Here is a 24,769-nt window from a genome sequence, read left to right as displayed (position 1 = left end):
GAATATGTTGCTACGTCTCCATTTTGATTCACTCTGTGCACAACAATCCTTTCCCCCACTCACACACGCACACGTTCACACACACACACAGACAAACCACCACACACACACACACACAAACTCACACACACAAACATACACACACACACACACATACACACACGCACACTCACGCACACGTACACACACACACACACACAAACTTACTTACAACTAACAATGTGCTTTTGAGTTCTTGGAGTAATTTGCGTTGAATAATTTTATAATTAAAATGTATTTATCAGAAACTTCTGCTAGTCTTTGATATCCCTCTGGTGCCACTCTCTGACAGAAACCGGTTCAGATGGAGCACACTCTCACACACACGCGCACACACACACACACACGCGCAGAATTTGATGTACAATGCATCTCAAAAAGCAGACACAAGCAGTGTTACTCTCGGCGACTCTCGAATCTCTCTTTCAAAGACACAGAAATAAATAATGTCTTGATTTGTTTGTGCGTGTGTGGAAACACACACACACACACACACCCACACACACACACACACACACACACACACGCACTTAGTGTCTCTTTTTCTCACGCATACGCCGGACACACACACAAACACACACATACACACATTGATACACTGGATCTGACTTTAACAATGCCGGCGCTTGTGTCAGACAAAGGTCCCTTCTCCGTTGTGCGTCAAAGAGCCGTCTGTCTGGAGGCCTCAGTGGAGCCTTCACATTCTGCAGCATCAAGTGAGCCCTGAAATAGAGCAGGGGACGTCCGAACACATGCAGAGCCACTCACACAGGGACACGCCCGGTAGTAAGTTGTTACTTTGTTATAGGCCCCCTATATTGCATTTACATCTTGCTCAGGGACACTGCGATACTCGGCTAGGAGGAGCTGGGGATTGAACTAGCAACCTTCCAGCGAACCTGCTCTACCTCCTGAGCTACTGCCTTCCCTATTGGGCAGGAGAATACGAAAGGATGCGTTGAAGGACGAAGCAAACCCACAAGGAAATGCACATTCACAGGTGGTTGCAATTGTTGGGTCTGATTGGTTCAAATCGCAATATGACCAGTAGAATCCCCAGGCATGATGATCAGCCAATCAGAAATAATTGTACAACTTGTATACAAATTGATCCATACATATATACAGTTGATGGTGCTGATGTCCCTGAGCTGGGGTTTGAGTGTTGGTGTCCTATCAGTGGGCATGGTGTTAAAACATCTGAAGAGCCACTGCTTCAGTACAAATACTGCAATCTGGAATCTGGGTATTCAGTCACAAGGAGTACTGATGACTCAAACACACAGTTGTGATACTTTTTCTACCAATCCCCACATTATACTTAGCTAATGTGCTTCTCTTTTGTGAGATTGTTAGTAGGTTGTAATGAGTCCATCGCATGATTTGTGTTTCTTGTGTGCCGGAACAGATTAGTTGATGATGAATAATGATGCACTGAATCAATATTAATATTAATATTAATGAATCTAAATTATTTAAAGACAAACTAAGTTTGTCCTCATTCAATCACATCAATGCTTTGATTTAATTGTTAAAATAATAAACAAGCACATGAAATTTTAACATTTATTTAGATTTTCTTAAAACATGATTTCAAAAATAATTGTAAGTGTTGCACAACATCACATTCGTTTAACATGACCGACGTTGAATGTTGAATACCGTGATGCTGATATTTCAATACCTTCTTCAATGATAATATCATTCTGCTTACCTTCCAGGGGAAAAGGGGCATTTTCCACTGACAGTACCTGCCTAACTCGCCTCGATTCGGCCAACCTTTTTTTGCGTTTCGATCACCAAAATGAGGCACCTGGTATCTGGTACCTGATACTTTTTTAGTCTCACCTCCATCGAGGTTCCAAGAGAGCTGATGTGATACTTTTGTGTGACGTAAACAGGCTGCTGGCCACTGATTGGCCTGAGTGACGCTGTCACACCAAAATTGTACCGGGGGCGAAAATTGAACCGCCTACGTAATCTGCGTCGAAACATTACGTCATCGATCAACGCGATTGTCCGTTGCCAGACAAGTTTTAAAAAAACATTTGCGCTCATCAAGACGAAATAGCATAATACAGATAACACTTGTTTATACTTTATATTTGTATTGCATTGAATTTAGCTACTAAACTGAGTGTTTAAAGTGTATCGTAGTTTATATTTGTATTGAATTTAATTGTTTAATCGAATTTAGCTCGTAAACTGAGTGTTTAAAGTGTAACGTAGTCTAGCTAGTTTGTGTTAATTTAATTTAACAGACGTCGTCGTTCGACGCGAACGTCCGTTGCCAGGCAACGTTCGACGCGATCATCAGTTGCCAGGCAGGTTTGGAATTTTCGACCGTACCCGGTACAATTTTGGTATGACAACGCCACTGGACGAATAATGATGAGCGCGACGCGCAAGCCGGACACCCGACACCCGGCCGCCGACACCCGGCATCTTTAAATACTAGCATCAACGGTCAGTCAACAATAGTGATTGATTATTGAGCATGGCCAATCAGTGCGCAAGAACTCGCCGTGGACCGTGACAGAGATGGAAACGCTCCTGTGCCTAACTGTACGTCCAAACCAGAAGAGAATTGAGCTACCAAATCGCCGGAAGTCATTCACTTTCTGTGGGCAAGAGCGACCAAAGCGACCAACGCTACCAGCGGCCAAAGTTGAGCGACCAGAGCGTCCAAAAAAAGTTGAAAACTGTTGAACTTTATGCAAATAACTATGACGCGTTTCAGCGGAAAAACACTGACAGCCAATCGGAATGTAGACGCTCTCCTCGCTTGCGTGGATCCCAGGGAACACCGGCAGGCACTTTTGAATTGTACGTCATGAGCGACTTGAGCGACCAAAGCGAACTGAAATATTTGCAGAAATATTATGAGCGACCAAAGCGTCTTTGACGTTTTGGTCGCTTCTGGTGTGGACGTACAGTAACCCTGTCTGTTTATGCATCGCGTGGTCGCTTATGTGTCGCAGTTTCGCGCATGCGTGCTATGAAGACCCGCCCACGTTGAAGAGGTACTTTAGATGGAAACACGATGTTCCCAGAACCAAACCAAGTCGTGCCACGCTAATGGCGCGTTTCCACTGCAGGGTGCGGTACGGTTCGGTTCGCAAAGGTGCGGTACGGATGCGTTTCCACCGCCAAAAGTGGGCGTGTCCCGGACTGAGCCGTACTCGTTTTGCCCTCAGTACTCCTCCTTTGGGGTACTGAGACGCCTGAAAGGGTGCCGGAAAATTCTAGCTACACACCCCCTCCGTTGATTGGTCGACAGAATCGTCATTCCGGGCGACGTGGGGATAAAAACAAACAAACAGTAGCCTCGAGGTATGATTCTTTACAATGAACATGTCGCGTAAAACGCTTGCTTGGGCGAACAAGGAGGTGGAGACGTTCCTCTGCATTCTTGGGGAGGAAGACGTGCAGAGGGAGCTTGATGGAGCAGTGAGAAACGGTTGAATGTGTCGCGTTCAACCTTTCCATTGGTTTTTTTGAGCAGGCTACTCTCTGTCTCGCTGCTATGATGTCACAATGTTTACGTAGCTGCCGCGGCGATCGACATCCGGCCTACCATAAAGGGTACTGTCGGCGGTGGAAACGCGACCTCGGAACTGAGCTGGGCTATACCGCCCCCTCCCTACCGGACTGAGGCGAACCGAACCGTACTGCACCCTGCATTGGAAACGCGGCATAAGTCGTGGCGAGTTGAGCTGGTACTGTCGGTGGAAAAGGGGGGACAGGTTAGATCATTTGTGCTGTTGAACTGCCGGGTACAGGCTACTGTTTGCTAGATTACCCTATGTGGCAGTAAGTGGATTGTAATACACTGATTGGTTTCAATTATGCAAGCATCATATAAACATCTTAGTATGAAATACAATCTAACAAGCTCTTAAGCTAGTTAACGTGATTTCCTTACTAGTGAGATGAAATATGATAATATAATAATGTCAAAAATATATATATACAAAACTGAAGGTTTAAACTTTTATAACAAAAAACAGGTTGCAATCGAAAATATATTTCATCAGGGGATATTTGCTTATTCGGCCGTTGTAATAAAACACCATAGCGGACAGAGGACTCTTCAATGCTAAATGCACACTTCCTGTTATAAAGCCATCAGTTGGTTAAGTGGACACAGTTCAGCCAGCTTTTCCCCAGCACAAGTTTCAGAGAGAGAAGATCAATGATCTCAAAAGTGCTGCTTCTTCACTGTGAAACAACCGTTCTCCTTTAGATCACCTGCAGGTATGTGGACTTAAAGTCTGTCCCGAGGGCGTTCTTAGCGTTGCATTTGTAAATGCCCGAGTTTGTCAGCATGGGGTTTTGTATAACCAAACTCCCGTCTTCCATCATGTGGATGCCCCCCTGAACGGTGAACCTGCTGTGGGGCACCAACGTGGTGCGCCCTGGCAGCGTCCACGAGATCTCCGGCTTGGGGACGCCTGAAGCCAGGCACCCTAACGTCACCGGGGACCCCCTATGGATCCTGGTCACCGAGGCCGGGGCCTTGGTGATGCGCGGAGGGAAGACCATCACCGTGACCGGGTAGGACAATGTGTGTGAGCCAAACGTGTTTGAGGCTTTGCAGACGTAGGTTCCCTTGTCGAACGTGGCCACCTCTTTGAGCTGGAGCGTCCCGTTGGCGAAGAAAGAGAGCCGGCCGGTGTGTTGGGGTTTGTCCAGGAGACGACCGTTGGGTAGGGTCCATGAGATGGATGCCTGCTGCCAGTCGTCCACAGAACAGGGCAGAGACAGACTGTGGCCATAGGTGATCTTCATCCCACCTGGATTAATTACAATGTATGCTTTTCAATATCACTGTTATGCATTGGTAACGCTTTGCTTAGCAATTGGACATTGGACAATAAACGATTGTAACATATCATGGAATATTTGCCTAAGTCATATTTTAGCCAAATTGTGATGTCTAGACTAACTACTATTCTAACGCTGCTGATTCACTGTGGCTCATTGGCTATATCCTTAGCCAATCAGATTGCTTTTGACATTCCATGTCAAAAGTTTAAACTAAATACAAGATTACCCTTAAAATATGGCTTAAGCAATTATGATGTGAGGCTAACGATATATATGGACCTGGCCGTGCAGAGATGAAATACAAACTGGGGTTATTGGAACTATGGATGAACTAATTGCAACAGAACAGCTTTACCTGTAACTCCTCTGATCACCGGCTTCCTTCCTGCTTCCAGGGTGTAGCGCTTCTCGGCTTGACCTGCCACGTTCTTCGCCACACATCGGTACACTCCCTTATCGTTCGCACCTGGATGGGAAATCCTCAGAGTCCCGTTCCCGAGGTGATGGACGAAACGCTGCAGGGCTCTGCCGGGGGGAAGCATGGTTCTGTTTGGTAGGATCCAAGCAAACTCTGGGTGGGGCTTACCCCGGGCGGGGCACTCCAGGACTATCTCCCTGCTGTCCTGTTTGATCGGTACCATTTCAATGTTGGGAACGGCGAAGCTCGGCTTCTCAGCTATCGAAGCCACCTCAAGCTCCACCCAAAACGTGGCTTCTCCGCGGGTGTTTTTAGCCACACACGCGTACCTCCCTTCGTCGGTTTTCCTCACGCCTCTCAACTCCAAGCTCCCGTTGGGGTGCACTTGAAAGCGACCGCCGGCGTAAGGTGCGGGGAGCTGTTGGCCGTAGGGCGTGATCCAGGACACCCGGGGTTCAGGGTTGGCCTCCGCCTTGCAGTCCAGCTGGGTGGTCTGGTAGGACACGGCCAGGACCCTCGACGTACTCCTGCCTGTGATTCCGTTGATGGAAGGCTCCTGGGTCTCCACCTCCATTTGGAAGTTTTTTACATCCTCTCCGATTGGGTTTCGTGCGATACACGTATATTTCCCTTCATCCGCGAGGGTCACCCTCTTTACCACTAGTACTCCGTTCTCCATGACCTGGTACCGATCTGAGGACACAGATATTATGTGATGGCCAGGAGAGATCCACAGAATCCTGGGCCTTGGCTCCCCTGTTGCCTGGCAGACAAACTTGGCCGACTCTCCGAGCCGGGCTGTCGCCAACAAATGGGATTCCGGACTAATCTTCGGAGCGTCGGGCGTAACCGTAACTTTAACTTTTCTCTCGTCTCTGCCAAGTTTGTTCTTGGCATGGCAGGTGTAATCGCCTTCGTCTTTTTTTCCCATCTGCTGGAGGAGTAACGTCCCGTTGTCAAAGATAACAAAACGCCTGTTGCGAACACCGCTGTCGTCCGATTGGAGGGCATTGTTGATGACTGTGCCATCCGGGAGGCTCCAGGAAACCTCTGGATTGGGGAGGCCTGAGGCCACACAGTCAACCTGGGAGGAAGAGGAAAAGGAGGAGGAGAAGAAGAAGAAGAAGAAGAAGAAGAAGAAGAAGAAGAAGAAGAAGAAGAAGAAGAAGAAGAAGATGTAGAAAAAGGAGAAGAAGAAGTAGAAGAAGACCAAGAACAAGAAGTAGAACAAGAACAAGAAGGGAGACGAGGAGAAGGAGAGTAATGGAGAAAAGCAGACCATCGAATAGCATTCAAATATGTTCAATGAGCGGATTCTATCTTCATTTTGTTTTATTCTTATTTTAGAAGTTTGAGAGGGGATACCTGGAAGTTCTGTCCATAGGTAGCATGGGGCATCGGTCTCAGGTGCTCTATCCTTGGAGCGGTCATCAACACATCCACCTGATACAACACACAAATACAATAAGAAAAAATTGGTTTGAACTTACACACCAATGATTAACATATAAACCAATATTAACCAGACATAAAACCTTTCAATGAGTTAATAAAGGTGGTTAAAGCCGGGTCAATGTCCTCAAGGTATACAGTGATATTTTGCTGATCACTAACGACTGACCTGAAAGAGTTCCATGTCTTCCCCGTTGGGACGCTGAAAGAGACACAGGTAGTTTCCGCGATCTATTTCTGTGAGATGTATGATCCTTAGAGTCCCATTGCGAAACACAGTGATGGATCTCTCAGGACTGCAAAGAAAAAGGGAGTTATATTCAACATTATATTCCAAGAACACCCCTTTGAAATTCATTCAAATAAGGCAACATTTGAACGATGATGAAGAAGGTTTCACGGACCTGTATTGATCCATAATGGTCTTGGAGGGTAACTGCCAAATGGTTCCCCTTGTGGATTCAGTGGACTCAGGGCAGTGGAGGAAGACCGTGGACCCGTACATGGCGGAGACCATGTGCTGCTGGGAGGGCCGTGGGATGGCATCGTGTTCGTGCGGCCGCGGGATGAGTGCGGCTGTAGGAGGAGGGGGTGGAGGGAAGGCTCGGGCTTCGGTTCTGACCACAAGCTGGACTGTTCTCTTGGCAATCCCCACTGCATTTTTTGCTGAACACTCATAACTGTAATAAATGTCAATTGCAACGTGAATAGATTGATTTAGTCAAACGGATCCAATGGAATTGGGTTAAATAAATTCAAAATATAGCTAGATGGCGTTCATACACAGCATATTTTTGAAGTAAAGAAAAATAAGAGAAATATCAGTCCCATACTTCCCACCATCAGCCAGTGCGGCATTCCTCACATACAGCGTCCCATTGGGAAAGACAAACAGCCTGCGCCCCAGGAACTGGGAAGGTTTAACGTGGACCCCTCCTGGGATGGTCCACTTCAACACAGGCTCTGGCTCTCCTTTAGCGGAGCAGTGGACGTACACACTCATCCCTGTCGGGACCGGGACACGTCACATGCAGCACATGTTACTTACTTTGACTCCTCAAGTTTAAACAGTGTTGTTACTTTATAACTAGACTGCTCCAGACCTGGTTGGACGTGGACGGCCTCCGACGGGTCTTCGTTGATGCTCGGGGGGAGGGCAGCAACGTGTAGGTTGTAGGTCACTGTGTCGGCACCCGCTGCATTGCTTGCGATGCACTTATAGTCCCCTTTGCTTGAGAAATTGGCTGACTGGATGTGAAGGGTCCCATTGGGCAGCAGAGCCACTGGGGATTGGGGGGTCTGGGTGGACCCCACATCACGGACCAACGCCCTGTTGGGAAGGATCCATGAGATCTTGGCAGGCGGTTTGCCGGAGGTGAGGCAGGTGAGATGGACGTCCCTTCCCAGGTAGACCGCTACCTCCCTGGACGCGGGAGGGTGGATCTTGGGAGGCTCAGTTTGGACGGCCAAGGTGATCACAACGCGGTCCGACCCGAAGCTGTTGCGTGCCGTGCAGAGGTACTGGCCTCGATCCTGGAGCTGCACGTTCTTAATGACGAAGGTGCCGTTCTTGAAGACCTCGAAACGCAGTCCTTGCTGAGTGCCGGCTGGGATGCTAGCTCCTAGACCAAGGTCAACGATTTAAAAATAGGTTAGTGAACACATTTTATGTGTCTAAGAGTATCTTTCATACTTAAACTCGATTGACTGGCCTTTGCTTCAAACTTTAGTTGTACTTTGAACTTAATCACTTGATCTCTATCCAGCATGAAAGTGTTCACCTGCGATAGCAGAACATTTTGATTTTGATCAATGACGATTAACATCCCTTCCTCCCAATCTCGTACTGGTCCTTTCTTACCCGTCGAGACCTTGGTCCATGCGATGGTGGGTGCTGGGTGTCCTTTCACCTTACAAGGCAAGTACACATCGCTTTCTGCGAGCGCCGACACACTCGTTGTGGCTGCCGTGGCGATAAGGGGTTTGTACCCTGCTCCGCTTCCCACAGCGTCCATCGGCCCGGGGAAAGGCGGTACCGCAGTGGGACGTCGAGAGCTGATCCGTCCTGTCAGAAGATAGTTCCACTTTAAGACATGGCCACTCTGGCTGATACCCCGTCTTAAGGTGCTTTGCACACTGACCACAACAACATGTGCGATACCCTTTGAAGGGGCGTTCAATGTTGTCAGATTCAGGTTTTTGTTAGCAAACATCAGTGTTGGTCAACTTCTGCAGTTATCTAAAGTTTGGTGTTGGTGTTTGTTGGGGCAGTGTGTCAGCACCTTTTATAAAAAACGAAACTATTCTTAATGGTAAACAAACCAACCTCCAATACTGGGCCATCGACTTCCATAAAAGAGCACTGGGGTGGTGTTAGGGCGTGGCAAGAGGGTCGGGGACAGGTCAAATGTGGAGGACAAAGGGGGGAAGGCAGGCTGGATGGGCTTCAGTGTGCTAGGCGCATTCAGAGCAGGCGTTGGCACCGTCGCTTTTGGGTTAGTGTTCGGGTAGGGTTTGAACAGCGGTAGAATGTGGGGTCTGTGATTGCCAGAGGATGAGGGATGATGGTGGGGGATTAGGTGGGGCTTGGGGGTGATCGGGAGGGTCAACCGTCTCCCCAGCTGGGCGATGCGATCCAGCTGAGCCTACATCCACAAAGAAGATTTGAATTCAATTAAAGACAGAGGTTGAACCATTAGGCCCTGAGGTATCAACATTGGTCAGATATCTTATTGATTATTTCAAAATGTATATAGATATATTACTGAAAGGAACAAACCTGTCTCAAACCATTTAAATAGTCTCTCCTGGCCTCACTTAGACATCCATTACCAATATAATTAGTGAAAACCACAACGTTCGACCGCCTTGCGTGAGCACGCCTGCCATGAACGTAAATATTAGCAACAGCACTGTGGTCTTTGTGATAACTAAGACATTATTTCTGGTAGGATACAATTCAGAAACTCAATACTGACTGACATGTACAAGTGCTGTATCGCTATTGTCTACACTTGTGGCAAGAGCATGCTCGCACTAAATGCCCTTCAGCAGAATCGGGACAACAAGACATTCTGACGAATTGGGTATGGATGTTTGAGTGAAGCAAGGAGATTCATGATGGTTTGATTACCCTGACAGGTATTATCCTTTAAATGCCACAATCCCGTTCCCACACCTCATCCTTCTAATCCAGCAGTTACCAACAGACAATGAATACCTCTCGTCCAAAACCTGAAACAAAAGAACGGGAGAACAATAGAACAAAACATCCCAGTTTGACCTACTTGTCTGTATCTGTTCCTGAGCTTGGAGTACATGAGATAATCCCTGGTTTGGGTGTCGCTCCCTGGGTTGGGATGAGACCATCCACCAGCGCCACCACCAGGATGATAGTGGTTGGGAGTCAATGCTGGTGGTGGGGAGGTAGCCGGTTGGGACTTAGTGCTCAATGAAGCCGTGGGCTTGGCTGTGTCTGCTGTGATCTCTGGGCGGTTGGTCACCCCAGACCAGGTTCGGTATGTGGGGAAAGGAAACAGCCCGGGGCCTAGGAATGGAAAACAATCCTAATCATGGCACTCTGACAGAATATTCTTTGATTAATTTCATGATCATGGCTGCACAGTGGACTTAAAAGACTGAAATACATTTTGGCAGCTGCCCCTTAATTATCAGGTACACTGAGGGCCTCCTATTCGCAATTAAAAAAATGCGTACTCTCTCCTATTTCTCAGTAAATAATAACATAGTTGTACGTAGACAGCCAACTGTGTCTTCTCATTCTCCTCTCCCGCACTTGATTCTGCTTTTGTGCTTAAGCAGAAATCTGACACTCACTGGACTGCAGAACAAAATAACACAAATCAGAGGGAAAGCGTACCTTTCCGGGGCCGAGGAGAAGATCTCTGCCCTGACCCTGAAGGATGGAGGACATGGTGGTGATGATGATGATGATGATGTAAGGAAGGCCAGTTTGGGGATGGGGGGAAGCGAGGAGGTGGAGCCGCATTAGTCTTCCCTTGTCCTTCTGATTTAGCTTCTACTCGACCACCTTCCTTTGGCACGTTCTCTTTGCTTTGTTTTCTATTTGAGTTGTGGTCTTCTGATGGCGTGGGGGCGTGTCCCCCTCGCTGGGTTGGTTGCTGAAGCCAAGGGTGGACGGGGTCCGATATAGGAAATGCTTGGCTGGGTTTGGTTTGTGGCTTTTCAGTATGCCTCCCCTCTGTTTTGTGCCTGGGGTCTAATCTTGTCGTTTCTCTGCCTGTTTGTAAAACTGTAGGATCATTTTCCTGTGAGGGACTGTGCGGTTTACTGTGAGATGTTGGTCTATTGCGGTTGGTTTGATGGACGGTGCCCTGTGTGTGGTGGCCTTGCAGAAATCGATTAGGATTTGTTTTCTCTCTCTCTTTGTTTTCCTCTTCAATCCTTGTTTTCTGGCTCTCCTTATCTTCTGCAGGCCTGAACGCTTCTTGAATTGTGTCTTCTTCTCGCCTTCCGTTTGGTCTTGAGTCTGTGTTGCGATTCCCAACCGCCATTTCAGTTGGACGCAGCACATTGTCTGGTTTTGGTTCAGGAATGGTTTTTGGATCTTGTAGATGATATCTACTTGAAGAAGGAATCACTTTGGAATCAACCTCCTTTTTTGGTGTTGTACTAATCATATCTATTTCCCTTTCATCCGAGTAATCACTGTCCTTGTAATCATAAACTGCCTCATCATAATCCTCTTCATCCTCTGGTCGGTCGTCTCTCACGGTGGTTTGAGCCATCGATGTCCTTTTGTTTGTTGTAGTCGATGTGGTTGTTGTCATTGCTGTGGTTGTAGTTGTTGTCGTTACTGTGGTTGTTGTTGTCGTTGCCGGGGTTGTTGTGGTGGGTGTGGTTGTTGTGGTGGGTGTGGTTGTGGGTGTTGTGGTTGTAGTTGTGGGTACGGTTGTTGTGGTTGTGGTGGCTGGCATGGCGGTCACCTGGGTAACCGTTGTTGGTTGTTGGTTCAGATGAGGATGAAGTCTTCTCATTGATGGGTGTCTGTGTCTGTAGGGGGGCCTCCTTCTATTGGGCCATCTTTGGGAGTACTGGGAGGTTCTGATTCTCCCCCCAACGACCCTCCCTCCAGACGGTTGGTTAGGGGGAGACATGGCCACTATGGCAGGGGAATTGGTTCTGCTGTCAGTTATGTCTTGGAATCTCTCATTGACTACTTTGACGGGTGGTGCTTTACTACTGCTGGGCTGGACCAAAGGCCTTCTCACTACTGGTCTAAAGTGCTCCTTTTCGGGATTAACATGGTCCTTATTCCTTGTCTGTTCCCTCTCACTGGAGTAGGACTCTGTAGCAGTCTGTTCCGTTGTAGTGTCTGGCATGATTAAATGAGTGTTATCAGTTGTAGTAACAGACGTGGTTGTAAAAATTACAGCAGCAGCGGTCGTAGCAGTAGTTGAAGGAGCGGCGGTATAGGTCCGTCTAGGGGTACTCGTTTTAGCTAGTTCAGTAGTCAGCCTTTTTGTACTAAAGTCTGTGTGCATAGTAGGAATGTTAGTGTATGCTTTAGCATTGACTTTAGCCAATATCTCTGCCCAGTGATTTGGATCTAATTCCTTCACAGGCTTGTAAGGCTTTCTCTTTGGATCTTTGATTATTTTCTTTTTCATCACCCCTCCAGGAAACCGCTGTGGTGTTCCAACCCTTCTAGGAGACTGTGTTGCAGAAGGGCGTTTGATTTCCTGGTAATCCACCCCTGAGCCCTCGCCTTCCTCCTCAGCGTTCACTAAGACGGTCGGCCCTCCCTCCTTCTGCTCAGTGGGCTTCTGCTCTTCTGTGACTTCTACCTGGTGTGAGATCATGTCTACTCCGTAGATGTTTGAAGCCATGCAGCTGTACTCCCCCGCCTCGTCTTGGCTCATCTTCTTCACCACCAACGTCCCGTTTGCCAACACTTCTGCCCTTCTCGCCTGTTGTGTTGGAAGTAGAATCCGGTTCTTTGGCAGGTACCAGACTGTCCTACTGGGCTCCACAGTGGTCACGTTACAAGGCAGAAAAAGTGTTTGTCCCTTCTTGACGCTCATTTTCTCCCCGTTGAAGGCGGTAGGACTCAGCGAGCGTTGTTTGACAGTGAGCCTCATGGGGACCAGGTCGATTCCAGCTTGGGTTTTGACCATGCAGTGATAGAGACCTGCGTCTGCCAGGGTCGTGTTCAGAATGACGAGCTGCCCGCTCTCCAACAGCTGACTTTTGCCATCGATCCCCTCGATGACGGACAGGTCAGGATGCATCCACTCGACTTTTACCTCCGACCCTGAGGTGATGACGTCACATTCCAGATGGGCCTTGGTGCCCTCAAGAACCGACTGCACCTGCCCCGCGGTCCCTCGCCGAATCAGGGCCCAGGTGGTCTCTATGTTGCCTTGGCCGTCACCCTGCCTGGGGCGAGTGTTTAGGGCCTCAGAGATCAGAGTGGAAAAGTCCATCACCAGGTTTTTGTTTGTGGTCTGGCGCCGGTTGAGCTGCAGCGTGACCCGGTGCTGGAGCAGCCAGCCGGGCTCGGCCGTCAGGTAACCCTTCAGGTCGGTGAAGTAGGGGGAGTTCTCATTGATGGCCTGGGCGTACTGGTAGGTGGTGCTGTTGGCGTTGTCCCTCGGCGCCCCCCTCTCCAGGATAGCAGGGCTCTCGTAGTAATACGCCACCAGCCGCCACAAGTTCTGCAACGCCTCCCGGTCGATCTCGCACTGGAGGACGGTGGCCAGCGACACGTTGACGGACACCTCCCCGGGCGAACCGGGCCGCTCCGACCACGTCATGGCCACACCCTCTCCTGGCCGCTGCACGTCACACAGCACGTGGGCGCTGTTGCCGTGGCTGTCCGACAACACGAAGGTCAGCTGGCCCAAGGGTTTCTCCAGGTCGCGGGTGTACGGGAGGTCCGGCTCCGCCTCTGTTTCCGCCCACATGGGGCTGTCCCACCGCTTGAGAGGGGAGTTGAGGGTCGGACGCTGGCAGGACAGCTGGTCTGGGGTCAGGTCGAGGAGCCGGCTGCCGTTGAGGGGCGGGGAGGAGCACTGGGCGCACGTCTCTGCAGAGCCACGCTCCTTCTTGCACTTGATCACACCTGGGGGGGGGGGGGCGGGGTCAGAGAGAGGATCATATAGAGATATAAACTGTATACACATATGTCAACAAAGAAACATTCGGTCCTTTGACAGACACACCGAGCTACAGCCTAGTGTGTAATGTCGTGGGGTAGCTTGATGCCAGGTTGAGCTCCGATGCTCGTCCCATAGTGAACGCAGACGCTTGGATCTTCTGAAGCTTATCATGGACATGGGGCCTCAGCCCAAAACCTTTCAAGTCAAAACCACAAGACTTATCAGTTAAACCCAAGAGCTAATTTTAGGGAAGGACGTTGACAGAGAGAAAGAGAATAGGACTTGGGGACTGAGTTGCACAAAGTTCAAAGAAATCGCTATGATGGGAGAAATGAACATCAAAGGGAGGAGAAAAAATAAAGATGAGACTTTCCCAGTAACTAAATGCAGGCCATGAAATGTTTTATGAATTGGGAATGGAACCATTTAAACATATGGGAAGCCAACAGATTCAGGGTTAGATAAATCCCAGATACGAACAAACAGTTAATTAATAACTTCTTGGCCACTGACACGTCAGACTTCATATGTTCCCATGCATACAATATTGTTTTTTACCGCATTATGCATTTTAAGGCTGTAGGTGTACCATTGCTGATTCATTTTTTCACGACTAAGCTACACAAACAGTCAGCAGATTAAATAAATTACAGCTTTTATACAAGATAGTGACGAGGCAACCAGAAAGGGTCATGACTCACAGCACATCTGTATAATGACAGATGTAGGCAGCGATTAAGCTAGCGATACTCAGCATTAGGAAAGCATTAGAATGACTTTTGTTTGTATATTCTGTGTATAATACTAAGTGCATCTAGCGAAACAAACACAAAAAGTTGACTGTAGCAATATTATAATCTTGTTCCTTTAACAGATTCCTGCCACATGGAAAAAGAGCAGTGTATTGTTATAGTATTGTCTTAAAGCGAGCGTCATTCAGGTTTTTGTTGGAACATCTTCAAGGGTACCGGCCTCTGTTTACCCTCGTGCCTGGAGTTCCAGTCCAGCAGCCACCGGAGCTGGCAGTCACATGACCAGGGGTTTCCGTGGAGCGAGAGGACCTCCAGCCTCGGGGCGGTCTGCAGCGCCGCCGCAGGGAGTTGCTCCAGGAGGTTGTCCGAGAGGTGAAGGTGTCTGAGGGCATTTCAATAAAGATAAAAACGTGCAGAAAATTAATTGTACGCATCATACCAGAAGAATCAGACATATAATTATTGTCTGTATCTAGAAAACTCCATGGAGGTCACGGGATGAAATAATACCCTAATAACGTAAAATACACTTGTTTTTTGTTCCAGGTGCAGCAATCTTTGTTGTCATGTAACCGAAAGGTTGCTAGTTCGATCCCCGGCTCCTCCTAGCTGAGTGTTGATGTGTCCCTGAGCAAGACACTTAACCCTAACTGCTGACGAGCTGGCTGTCGCCTTGCGTGGTTGACTCCGCCGTTGGTGTGTCAATGAGTGTATTGACCGATGTAAGTTGCATTGAATAATAGCGTCTGCTAAATGGCCTAATTGTAATTGCATGGATAAAAGCGTATGCTAAATGTGAAACATAAGTTTGCGTACTAAGTTAAAACGTTTTAAAAGTTTCAAAACACAGTCAAATATGATCTGACAAGTGGAACTGTGGACATTTGTCTGAAAGGGAACCCATTGATCCAGTGTGGAGGCTCTGGATAAACAGAGATGGAGCTGAAAGGGACCAGCCACTCTCACCTGAGCCCTGAGGACCAGAAGGTGCCCAGCAGGGAGAGCGTGATGAAGGTGTGGGGGTGGAGGTCCCGCAGCACGTTGCCCTCCAGCTGCAGCAGCTTGAGGGCGGGCAGCCCGGAGAAGGAGTAGGGCTGGATGAAGCTGATGAGGTTGTGGTCCAGGTGGAGGCGAACCAGACCCACCAGGCCCTGGAACAGGCCGGCGTCCACCTCCGTCAGCTTGTTGTAGCTCATCTTCAGGATCTGGGTGGGGGTGAAGGTGGAAGTATCAGGGTTGGGAATTCTCGCTTTTTAATTTCCATTGCTGCTGCGATCAATACAACATTCAGGTACAATACCATTCTAAGCTTTGCGGTCACTTAGTAGAACCGTCTTAAAATAACTTTCTTTCAATGAAGATAACATTAAATTAAACTGAAAGACAGTCCAGACATTGTTAATGTGGTAAATTACTTTTCTTCTAACTGGAAACGGCAGATTTTGAATGGAATATCTACATAGGTGTACAGAGGCCCATTTCCAGCAACCGTCACTGCTGTGTTCTAATGGTACATTGTTTAGCTAATCGTGTTAATAGGCTAATTGATGATTCGATAACTCTTGTGCAATTATGTTAGAACAGCTGAAAACTCTTAATTAAAAGTGTGAGTTTTCAGTGAAAATATGAAATCGTCTGGGTGACCCAAAACTTTTGAACGCTAGTGTACAGTCCAAGACCACAGTATTACGTTATGCATTAGTGGTGCATTGATTATGGAGGCCGGCTCGACTGGGCACTGAACAGGGGCGACGGTACGACTGTTACTATCACTGACCAGGGGCTACGGTACGACTGTTACCATCACTGACCAGGGGCTACGGTACGACTGTTACCATCACTGACCAGGGGCTACGGTACGACTGTTACTATCACTGACCAGGGGCTACGGTACGACTGTTACCATCACTGACCAGGGGCTACGGTACGACTGTTACCATCACTGACCAGGGGCTACGGTACGACTGTTACCATCACTGACCGGGGGCTACGGTACGACTGTTACCATCACTGACCAGGGGCTACGGTACGACTGTTACCATCACTGACCAGGGGCTACGGTACGACTGTTACCATCACTGAACAGGGGCGACGGTACGACTGTTACTATCACTGACCAGGGGCTACGGTACGACTGTTACCATCACTGAACAGGGGCTACGGTACGACTGTTACTATCACTGACCAGGGGCTACGGTACGACTGTTACCATCACTGACCAGGGGCTACGGTACGACTGTTACCATCACTGACCGGGGGCTACGGTACGACTGTTACCATCACTGACCAGGGGCTACGGTACGACTGTTACTATCACTGACCAGGGGCTACGGTACGTCTGTTACCATCACTGAACCGGGGCTACGGTACGACTGTTACTATCACTGACCAGGGGCTACGGTATGACCGTTACCTGCACTGAACAGGCGCTACGGTACGAGTGTTACCTGCAGGGATCTCAGGTTGTAGAAGGCGCCAGAGTGAACTGCGCTGATGTCGTTGCCGTGCAACATGAGCATCTCCAGTTTCCGTAGCGACCGGAATTCGGAGCCCTCCACTTCTGTCAGGCTGTTGTAGCTGTTGGGAGGAGAGAATGAACAGTCAGGTAGCGGGTGTCATGTCGTCAATGTTAACGTAGCGATGGAGGCGGGAGGGACAGCAGACATCTGGAGGAAACATGTGAGAGAGGACAGGGTTGTTTATGCTCACACTCAGACTAACCCTGTAAATTAGACAGAAATTGTCTTGATTTAATTGTAATTCAATTCCTGGGCCTATATTTAGGCCTATTCTGTTTGTTTTGTGCATATGTGTGTTCATGCAAGAATATGTTTGTATGTGTGTGCGTGTGTGTGTGTGTAGGCCCTATATGTGTTTGTGTGTGTGTTTGCGTGTGTGTGTGTGTGCAGGCTCGGACTGGTAATCTGTGATACCGGGCATTTGCCAGAAGGGCCGGTCCACATTTCGGCGTGCGAGGGCCGGCCCTCCTTCAATCATACCGGCCCCAATACTGATTATACGACCGCCTTACTTACCTGACAATACGGATAACTCAAAGAGCCCAAGAAAGAACCTAACGTCAAATTGTTGCAATGGTGCATCCAGTATATATAGCGCTTCCTTGTCATGCACATCTATGTGACGGTTGGTATATGGTATAATTTTCTATTTCTTCAAACTGTAAAATCCTGTTTCTTCAAACTGTACAATCATTGCAACAAACTAAATTAAAATAAAACTAAAATGCTTTCTTTAAAGTAAACTACGATTTTCTTATATTTGGCGAATTTATGTTAGAATATTTTGCAAAAATATGTTGCGGTGCACGATGGGATTATACATCTAACAGCGAACGTTAACGGTCCATGGATGCTGCGGATGTTGCTTCGCTTATATTTTAATTTCAGTGGATGGGCTAAAAATCATGGAAAGAGTTGGCAAAAAGAAGAAAGGGGGAGCGGAGAAGATTCGGGACAAAAGGCAGAAATCTCTACAAGCTGAGGCGTCTGGATGTTTTAAAATAGATCTCTTGTTTGCTGTGGCCAGTGCTTCAACCGTTGCTGCTAGTGCCCCCGACGTCCCTGCTGCTACAACCTAACATAATCCATTGCTTGCTAGCAGGACTGTCCGGGTATGTTAAACCGTGTGGATTAATGTGGAATAATTGCAACTTGCAAGAAGCCCCGCGATCAAGACAGCGTCAAGGTAGGCCGTTTGGTTTTTAATTGTGCCCACCACGACATGTTTAATTCGGCTCACAGGTCTTTCTTAAAGGGGTAGTTCGGAATTTTGGACATAGGGCCTGATTCCGAAGTGAGCATTGGTATTCTATATCACTTGAGACAGTTTTCAACACATTTCATTCAGTCCTTCTAGTTGCAGAGTTCGCTCGTGCTAGGCTAGCGCACGTCAACGGGCAATGCTAGCCTGCTATTAAAAACAGCGGACTGATACCTAGGTTACCTGCCGCTGTCATTGCTACAAACGCAGAGTACAGTGAACGAAGGAATTCTACAAGCGTATTAAATTAACAAGATATGGCCACGTTTGGAGGAGTTAGCGATGCATCTGCTTTTGAAGACGATTATGAGGAATTTGTTGTATCCAACGAACCGTACATGTACGAGTCGGTGTTTTGAAGGACTGAATGAAATGTGTTGAAAACTGTCTCAAGTGATATAGAATACCAATGCTCACTTCGGAATCAGGCCCTATGTCCAAAATTCCGAACTACCCCTTTAAGTAGGTTCGCTGAAGTTGGTTCGGCTCATTTGCGCTAAAGGGGGGGGGGGGTCGGTCGGTCGGTCCATAAGGGGCCGGTGTAGATGGAAAAATGCCAGGGCCGAAAATCGTTCCCAGTCCGACCCTGTGTGTGTGTATGTGTGTTTGCGTGTGTGTGTGTTACGCGGGGTGCGTGTGTTTCTATGTGTTTGTGTTTGTGTGAGTCTGTGTGTGTGTGTGTTTTTTCATGTTTGCTCTGGTGGATGTTTGTGTACATGTAGCAAAGGACAGAGCAGATGTGTTTTACGGTTGGAAGGGAGTACAATGTAACCTTTCAGTGTGAGAAGCGCAAGCTGGAGGGGAAGAATGAGAGTTGAAAGAAGCCAGGAGGGGTGACAGAGATGTGCCAATAGGACTAACCTTTGACCTCTCAAGTGACCCTCTACGGGAAAACCGCTTATCTGAATTTCCGCACCTTTGCAAAGAAATGCTTCATGTTTTGTTTAAAATAGAAGTTATGACACTTTTACACATCTCTCAATGGAACATGACAAAAAGGAGTGTTGTTTACGTTTGATGGCGAACAACATCAGTTAATGGTGCTGTAGGCACGATTTTGGAGCTGTAATCTGAATTGAATGTGAGGTATGCCCGAGCCTTCATGCAGCAGTTTGTTAGTGAAATGCTTTGTGACAATGTCGGTTGTTGTTGACTGCGCATGCATCTGTGTGACAAAAAGCGTTTTAACTGGTGTAGACATCTAGGGAGGGGGGGGAGGGAGGGAGAGGGAGGGAGGGTGAGTTTTTTTGAGGTGAGCCAGCCCCAGGACATCAGAGCGCTGTCCTGTCCCACTGCCAGCTCCTCCACACAGGGTTGTAAATAACATTGCACCGCCCTACGGGATGTGGATAATTTGCGGAAGGGATTGATTCCATGTGGGATGATCTCAGAGATATTTGCATTCCTGCTATGATCAATAAAGATTGAAAGGAACATTCAATGGAGTAGCACATTATTCCATTTACGATGTGTAGTAAATTGATTTTGAATGGAGGCCTTCAACGATTGGGCCCTGAAGTTGGCCTTTTATATACCCTTGGAGATTTTAATAAAATACAGTTGAGATACTGTTGATAAACCAAGACATTTAAATGTATTCATCTTCGGCAAATATTTTCTTCTTTTCTTGTGAATGTACTTCATCATAAATCTCCTTGGATAATTACTGTACATGTAAATGCAAAGGCCATATGGTATGATGAATATAATCTACACTTTTGCTCAGGGATAGCAAATTGTGGTCGCCATGATGCTTAATCAACTATAGATGGGTCAGCATCCGTTGCCCCAAGCAATGCCCTAACATCCTTTCCGCTCCAACCACAACACAGTGAGAGAAGAACATCTTGTGCGGGGATTCTCCCCCAAGTGAGTGTCATGTTTTCATTCTCTGTCGGAGCAATCAATTTAATTTGGAAATAATCCCACCTCTTCAAATGTTCTTGTTTATTTTTCTAAGATAACAGCAGTTGGTGGTTTTATTACGACTCAAACAAGCTTCTACAGCTAACCGCTGGCTATAAATCCCTTTAATTCCACATTTGGCAATTAAATAAATGCTGCCTGTTGACTGACCGTTCTGCTTGGTTGCTTGTATGTGCTTGTATTTTTTGTGTGTGACAAGGCTGTGTGTGTGTGTGTGTGTGTGTGTGTGTGTGTGTGTGTGTGTGTGTGTGTGTGTGTGTGTGTGTGTGTGTGTGTGTGTGTGTGTGTGTGTGTGTGTGTGTGTATATGGGTGTATGTTTAGACACCAGACAGTATTTGTTTGGGTCTTAAGGTATCACTTCATCCTAATGATCCTGAAGAGGATGGTATTATTAAATGTCTTTACAGCAGTGTGTCCTGTAAAGTCCTGTTACTTAGATTCCTTAAGGGCCCCTGGTTAGCTTCTAGTGGACTCACTGCAGTTACAAGTTACATACACACACTAGTCGACCATAGGGGATCATTCACCACCTGAAATACTTCTCCCAAACACTTGTGCGGTAGTGAATAAAACTGCAGATGCCCTGAGGAACCTGAAACATGATTGTCAGAGAATTTAATAGTCTAAAAATAATGGGTCATCACCAGACTGTCCGAGTGGCTATTATTATGAACTACCGCCCTGCCCATCTCGCTTAGTCAGTGTATGGTTTTGAACAAGCATTTGTGGGTTTTACTCACACTAAGCATGTGTATGTGTGTTTGTGTATGTTGGTCAAACCATGTGTGTTGGTGTGTGTGTGTGTGTGTGTGTGTGTGTGTGTGTGTGTGTGTGTGTGTGTGTGTGTGTGTGTGTGTGTGTGTGTGTGTGTGTGTGTGTGTGTGTGTGTGTGTGTGTGTGTGTGTGTGTGTTGGTAAAATGATGTGTGTTGGTAAAATGATGTGTGTGTGCGTGTTGGTAAAATGTTGTGTGTATGTGTGTGTGTGTGTGTGTGTGTGTGTGTGTGTGTGTGTGTGTGTGTGTGTGTGTGTGTGTGTGTGTGTGTGTGTGTGTGTGTGTGTGAGTTTGTGTGTATGTTGGTAAAATTGTATGTTTCTGTGAGTGGACGAGTCTCACCCCAGGTTCACCCTCTCTGTGTCCGGGGGGAAGGCCTTGGGGATGGAGGTCAGGTGTCTGAAGGTACAGTGGACCTCTTTAGCCGCTTGGCAGGTGCAGCTCCGCGGGCAGGAGGGGAGGCCGTGGACCAGCAGAGAACCAGGAGAGAGCTGGAGGGGAGAGGAGAGGGGAGGCAGGAGAGGGATAGGAGAGGAGAGGGGAGGCAGGAGAGGGAGAGGAGAGGAGAGGAGAGGAGAGGAGAGGAGAGGAGAGGAGAGGAGAGGAGAGGAGAGGGGGGGGGAAGAGAGGAGAGGAGAGGGGAAGAGGAGAGGAGAGGGGGAAGAGGGGGGAGGAGAAGAGAGGAGAGGGGAAGGAAAGGAGAGGAGAGGAGAGGAGGCGAGAGGGGGGGAGGCGGAGATGAGGGGAGCAGAGAGGAGAGGGGAGAGGAGGAGAGGAGATGAGAAGGAGAGGAGAGGGAGAGGTGGGGGGAGAGGAGAGGGAGAGGAGAGAAGAGAGTAGATAAGTGGGACTTAATAGGGCTGACAGAGTTAGCGCAATACTATTTCCAATCACTGTGTGTTAGTGTACGTGTGTGTGTGTGTGTGTGTGTGTGTGTGTGTGTGTGTGTGTGTGTGTGTGTGTGTGTGTGTGTGTGTGTGTGTGTGTGTGTGTGTGTGCGTGCGTGTGCGTGTGCGTGCGTGTGTGCGTGTGTACCGTTTGCTGAAGGAGGAGGAGCATGAGAAGCGGGCGCCACACCGGGGCTGTTGCACGGAGGCTGGACCACCACCAGGCTAGCGCCATGACTGGATGGCTGGGCTGCTCTCTACACCCTCAGGCCCTCCATACACCTATCGACACAGAGCAAGCACGCGTAAACACCTGCTCCGGTGTTTTTGCTCTGAACATGGGGAACAATCCAGAAGTCTGTTTTAACGTCACATTTGTATAGTCGCTAACAAACGCCTGATCTGAGAATGCATTTGTTCTGAGACTTGTGTTTTACAATCCATTATTACACTATAAATATCATAGTATCCATTGTGGTTGGTTTTGAGCTTTCTAATAGCTAATTCTATTGGATAACTGTCTAAGTCGTGACCATGGCATATTAAGATTCTCTCGGGGGGGAAATAAAGGCTGAAGGTTGTGCAGAAAGGCGAGAAGTTTTTTTAACTCATAAATTCATAAAAATAGACGTATCAAGGATTTTCACGTGTGGCTTTCTAGGTTGTGTGTTCTTTTCTTTGGCTTCAATGTGGAGCGAGACCAAACTTGTTTTGACCATATATCCTTTAATTTTGTGCTTCCTGACTTTCTCACAACTATCCTAAAGATGTAATCAGGGATATCCTAAACATTCTCTTGTTTCATGTCCTCAAACAGGAGACTTTGGCCCAGCGCGGTAAAAGACTAAATCATGACAATGGCTTGATGAATACATTTAATCATCAGAAGGTTCAACACAAGCTCATGCTGGTTCGGCAGATACAATTACGCATTGAAAAAGGTCACAAAAGCAGATGGGAGAAACCATATTAATATAAAGCCAGTCAAGTGAAAACTGGTTGGAGAGAAAGACAAAAATGAGAGTTAATAAATAAAACAAGCAATGTTTTGTTCCACACTTAGATGAGACGTTAGGTAATAGGAGTCGGCCTAACTCAGGAGGTAGAACAGAACGAAGGTTGCTAGTTCGATCCCCGGCTTCTCCTAGCTGAGTGTCCAGGTGTCGCTGAGTAAGACACCTCACCCGAACTGATCCCGACGGGCTGGCTTCCTTACACGGTTGACTTCGCCATCGGTGTGTGAATGTGTGCCCTAGCCATTGTAAGTCTTTGGATAAAAGCATCTGCTAATTTTTAAATGTAAATGTAGGCAATGTGTTAGCAGGTTGCCTCCCAGCGACAGCGGCTCTATGGATTTGCCGTGGGGGGGCTGCTAATTTGTAAAACCCATCAAACAGCCTTGTTGGAGCACTTCGTGACATCCCCTGTGCCTGAGGGAAATCCACAGAGCAGATCATGTGATGATCAGGGTTAATGAGGATGAACAGGGCGAGATGAGGATGCAAGATCCGTCCATGCGTTCACATGTGCGCTGGGATTAATTCTCGAGGCCGTGTGTGCAGAACGTTTTCAGGACACCACCTTGTCCCAATAAGCATCAGCGGAGCTTTGGTGGTGTGCTAGTAAACACGTTGGTGGAGGCTTTCCTTTGATTTGCCAGAGGCAGTGTCGGGGTGTGGTTCTTAAGAAGCTGTGCAGAGCTCCAGACCCCGGGCACTCTGCTGGCAGGGGGTCTTCCGACCGCTGAGGCTCCCCAACACAACACCCCACAGAGCACCTCACTCACAGAGAGAAACCGAGGATACCGTCCCAAAGGCTAATGTAATTATAGTGATATTGATCTGAATCGCAATCTTTATCAAAATCAAACTCTTAACCAATCGTTGTGGTTTGCGGCGACCTCTAAGCTGGCTTCGACATCAATGCATCGGCCTACAGCTCTCCGTTGCTGAAATACCGTCTGCATCCATCCTCACACACCCACGTGAAAACCCCGTGCACAGACATGCTGAGTGACCTGAAAAATAATAAGACTGGATCTAAGTGCGTGCCAGCTCAGATGCTCAAAGACGAATTCACAGAGAGAATGAAAGCTTGGGAAAGAGAGAGAGAGAGAGAGGGATGAATAGAGAGATGGATAGAGAGAGAGAGGGAGAGCGAGAGAGAGTACGGAATACACATGTGAAGAAAACATGCACATATCCACACCCCTTCCAGAAACCATTAGAGGCCAGGTCAGGGCTCTGGTTTCCATGTCCGTCGCTGTGTTCTTTCCTCAATAGGAGGCTAATTAACCTACCAGCTGTGCGTGTGTGTGTGTGTGCGTGTGTGTGTGGGTGTGTGACAGGAAACGAGTGGGAAACTAGCCAAAAACTGGACCTGGAGCCTGATGGGTCATTATCATGCCAGTGACAGATCCGGAATAAATCGCACAAACACATACACGCACACAGGCACGCATGCACACACAAACACACACACGCACATACACAAACGAAAGCATGAACGCACACATACACACTCAGACACATTATGGTCATACATTTTGAGTCAGTTTTAAGATGTGATATTGAAAAGACATGTGTAACACGGTGTGTAGTTTGTGGTTCAGCATCATTCAGCCTACACAGCGCCTTGGTCCGCATCCAGTCATCATCTCTAACGTGTGTTTTAACAGAGTTGTTTGCATGGAACCAGGACTGTCAACACCCTGTATACTGGACCCCACTGCCCCCACAGTCTGACCCCATAAAAAACGCATGCCCTTT

General features: G+C 47.8%; 1 protein-coding gene across 1 annotated transcript in view; it reads right to left on the bottom strand.

Annotated features, from left to right (window-relative positions):
* Window positions 1-1,624: 1,624 nt before the first annotated feature.
* si:ch211-159i8.4 (matrix-remodeling-associated protein 5) overlaps window positions 1,625-24,769 on the bottom strand; it is a 23,870-nt gene continuing 725 nt past the window's right edge. The window contains exons 2-17 of the mRNA XM_056601129.1: window positions 22,150-22,283; window positions 21,457-21,605; window positions 17,081-17,210; window positions 15,600-15,838; window positions 14,864-15,015; window positions 10,620-13,844; window positions 10,027-10,286; window positions 9,066-9,384; window positions 8,601-8,804; window positions 7,843-8,361; window positions 7,573-7,744; window positions 7,144-7,419; window positions 6,909-7,035; window positions 6,653-6,730; window positions 5,225-6,371; window positions 1,625-4,835 (exon numbers count right to left, since the gene is read on the bottom strand). Coding sequence (XP_056457104.1) covers window positions 4,282-4,835; window positions 5,225-6,371; window positions 6,653-6,730; window positions 6,909-7,035; window positions 7,144-7,419; window positions 7,573-7,744; window positions 7,843-8,361; window positions 8,601-8,804; window positions 9,066-9,384; window positions 10,027-10,286; window positions 10,620-13,844; window positions 14,864-15,015; window positions 15,600-15,838; window positions 17,081-17,210; window positions 21,457-21,605; window positions 22,150-22,236 — 7,638 coding nt within the window. The 5' untranslated portion in view covers window positions 22,237-22,283 and the 3' untranslated portion in view covers window positions 1,625-4,281. The remainder of the gene's footprint in view (window positions 4,836-5,224; window positions 6,372-6,652; window positions 6,731-6,908; window positions 7,036-7,143; window positions 7,420-7,572; window positions 7,745-7,842; window positions 8,362-8,600; window positions 8,805-9,065; window positions 9,385-10,026; window positions 10,287-10,619; window positions 13,845-14,863; window positions 15,016-15,599; window positions 15,839-17,080; window positions 17,211-21,456; window positions 21,606-22,149; window positions 22,284-24,769) is intronic.

Source organism: Gadus chalcogrammus, chromosome 10 (genome assembly GCF_026213295.1).
Source record: "Gadus chalcogrammus isolate NIFS_2021 chromosome 10, NIFS_Gcha_1.0, whole genome shotgun sequence".
Taxonomy (NCBI): domain Eukaryota; kingdom Metazoa; phylum Chordata; class Actinopteri; order Gadiformes; family Gadidae; genus Gadus; species Gadus chalcogrammus.
Note: the sequence above shows the minus strand (reverse complement) of the source record. Positions and strands in the feature narration are given on the sequence as shown.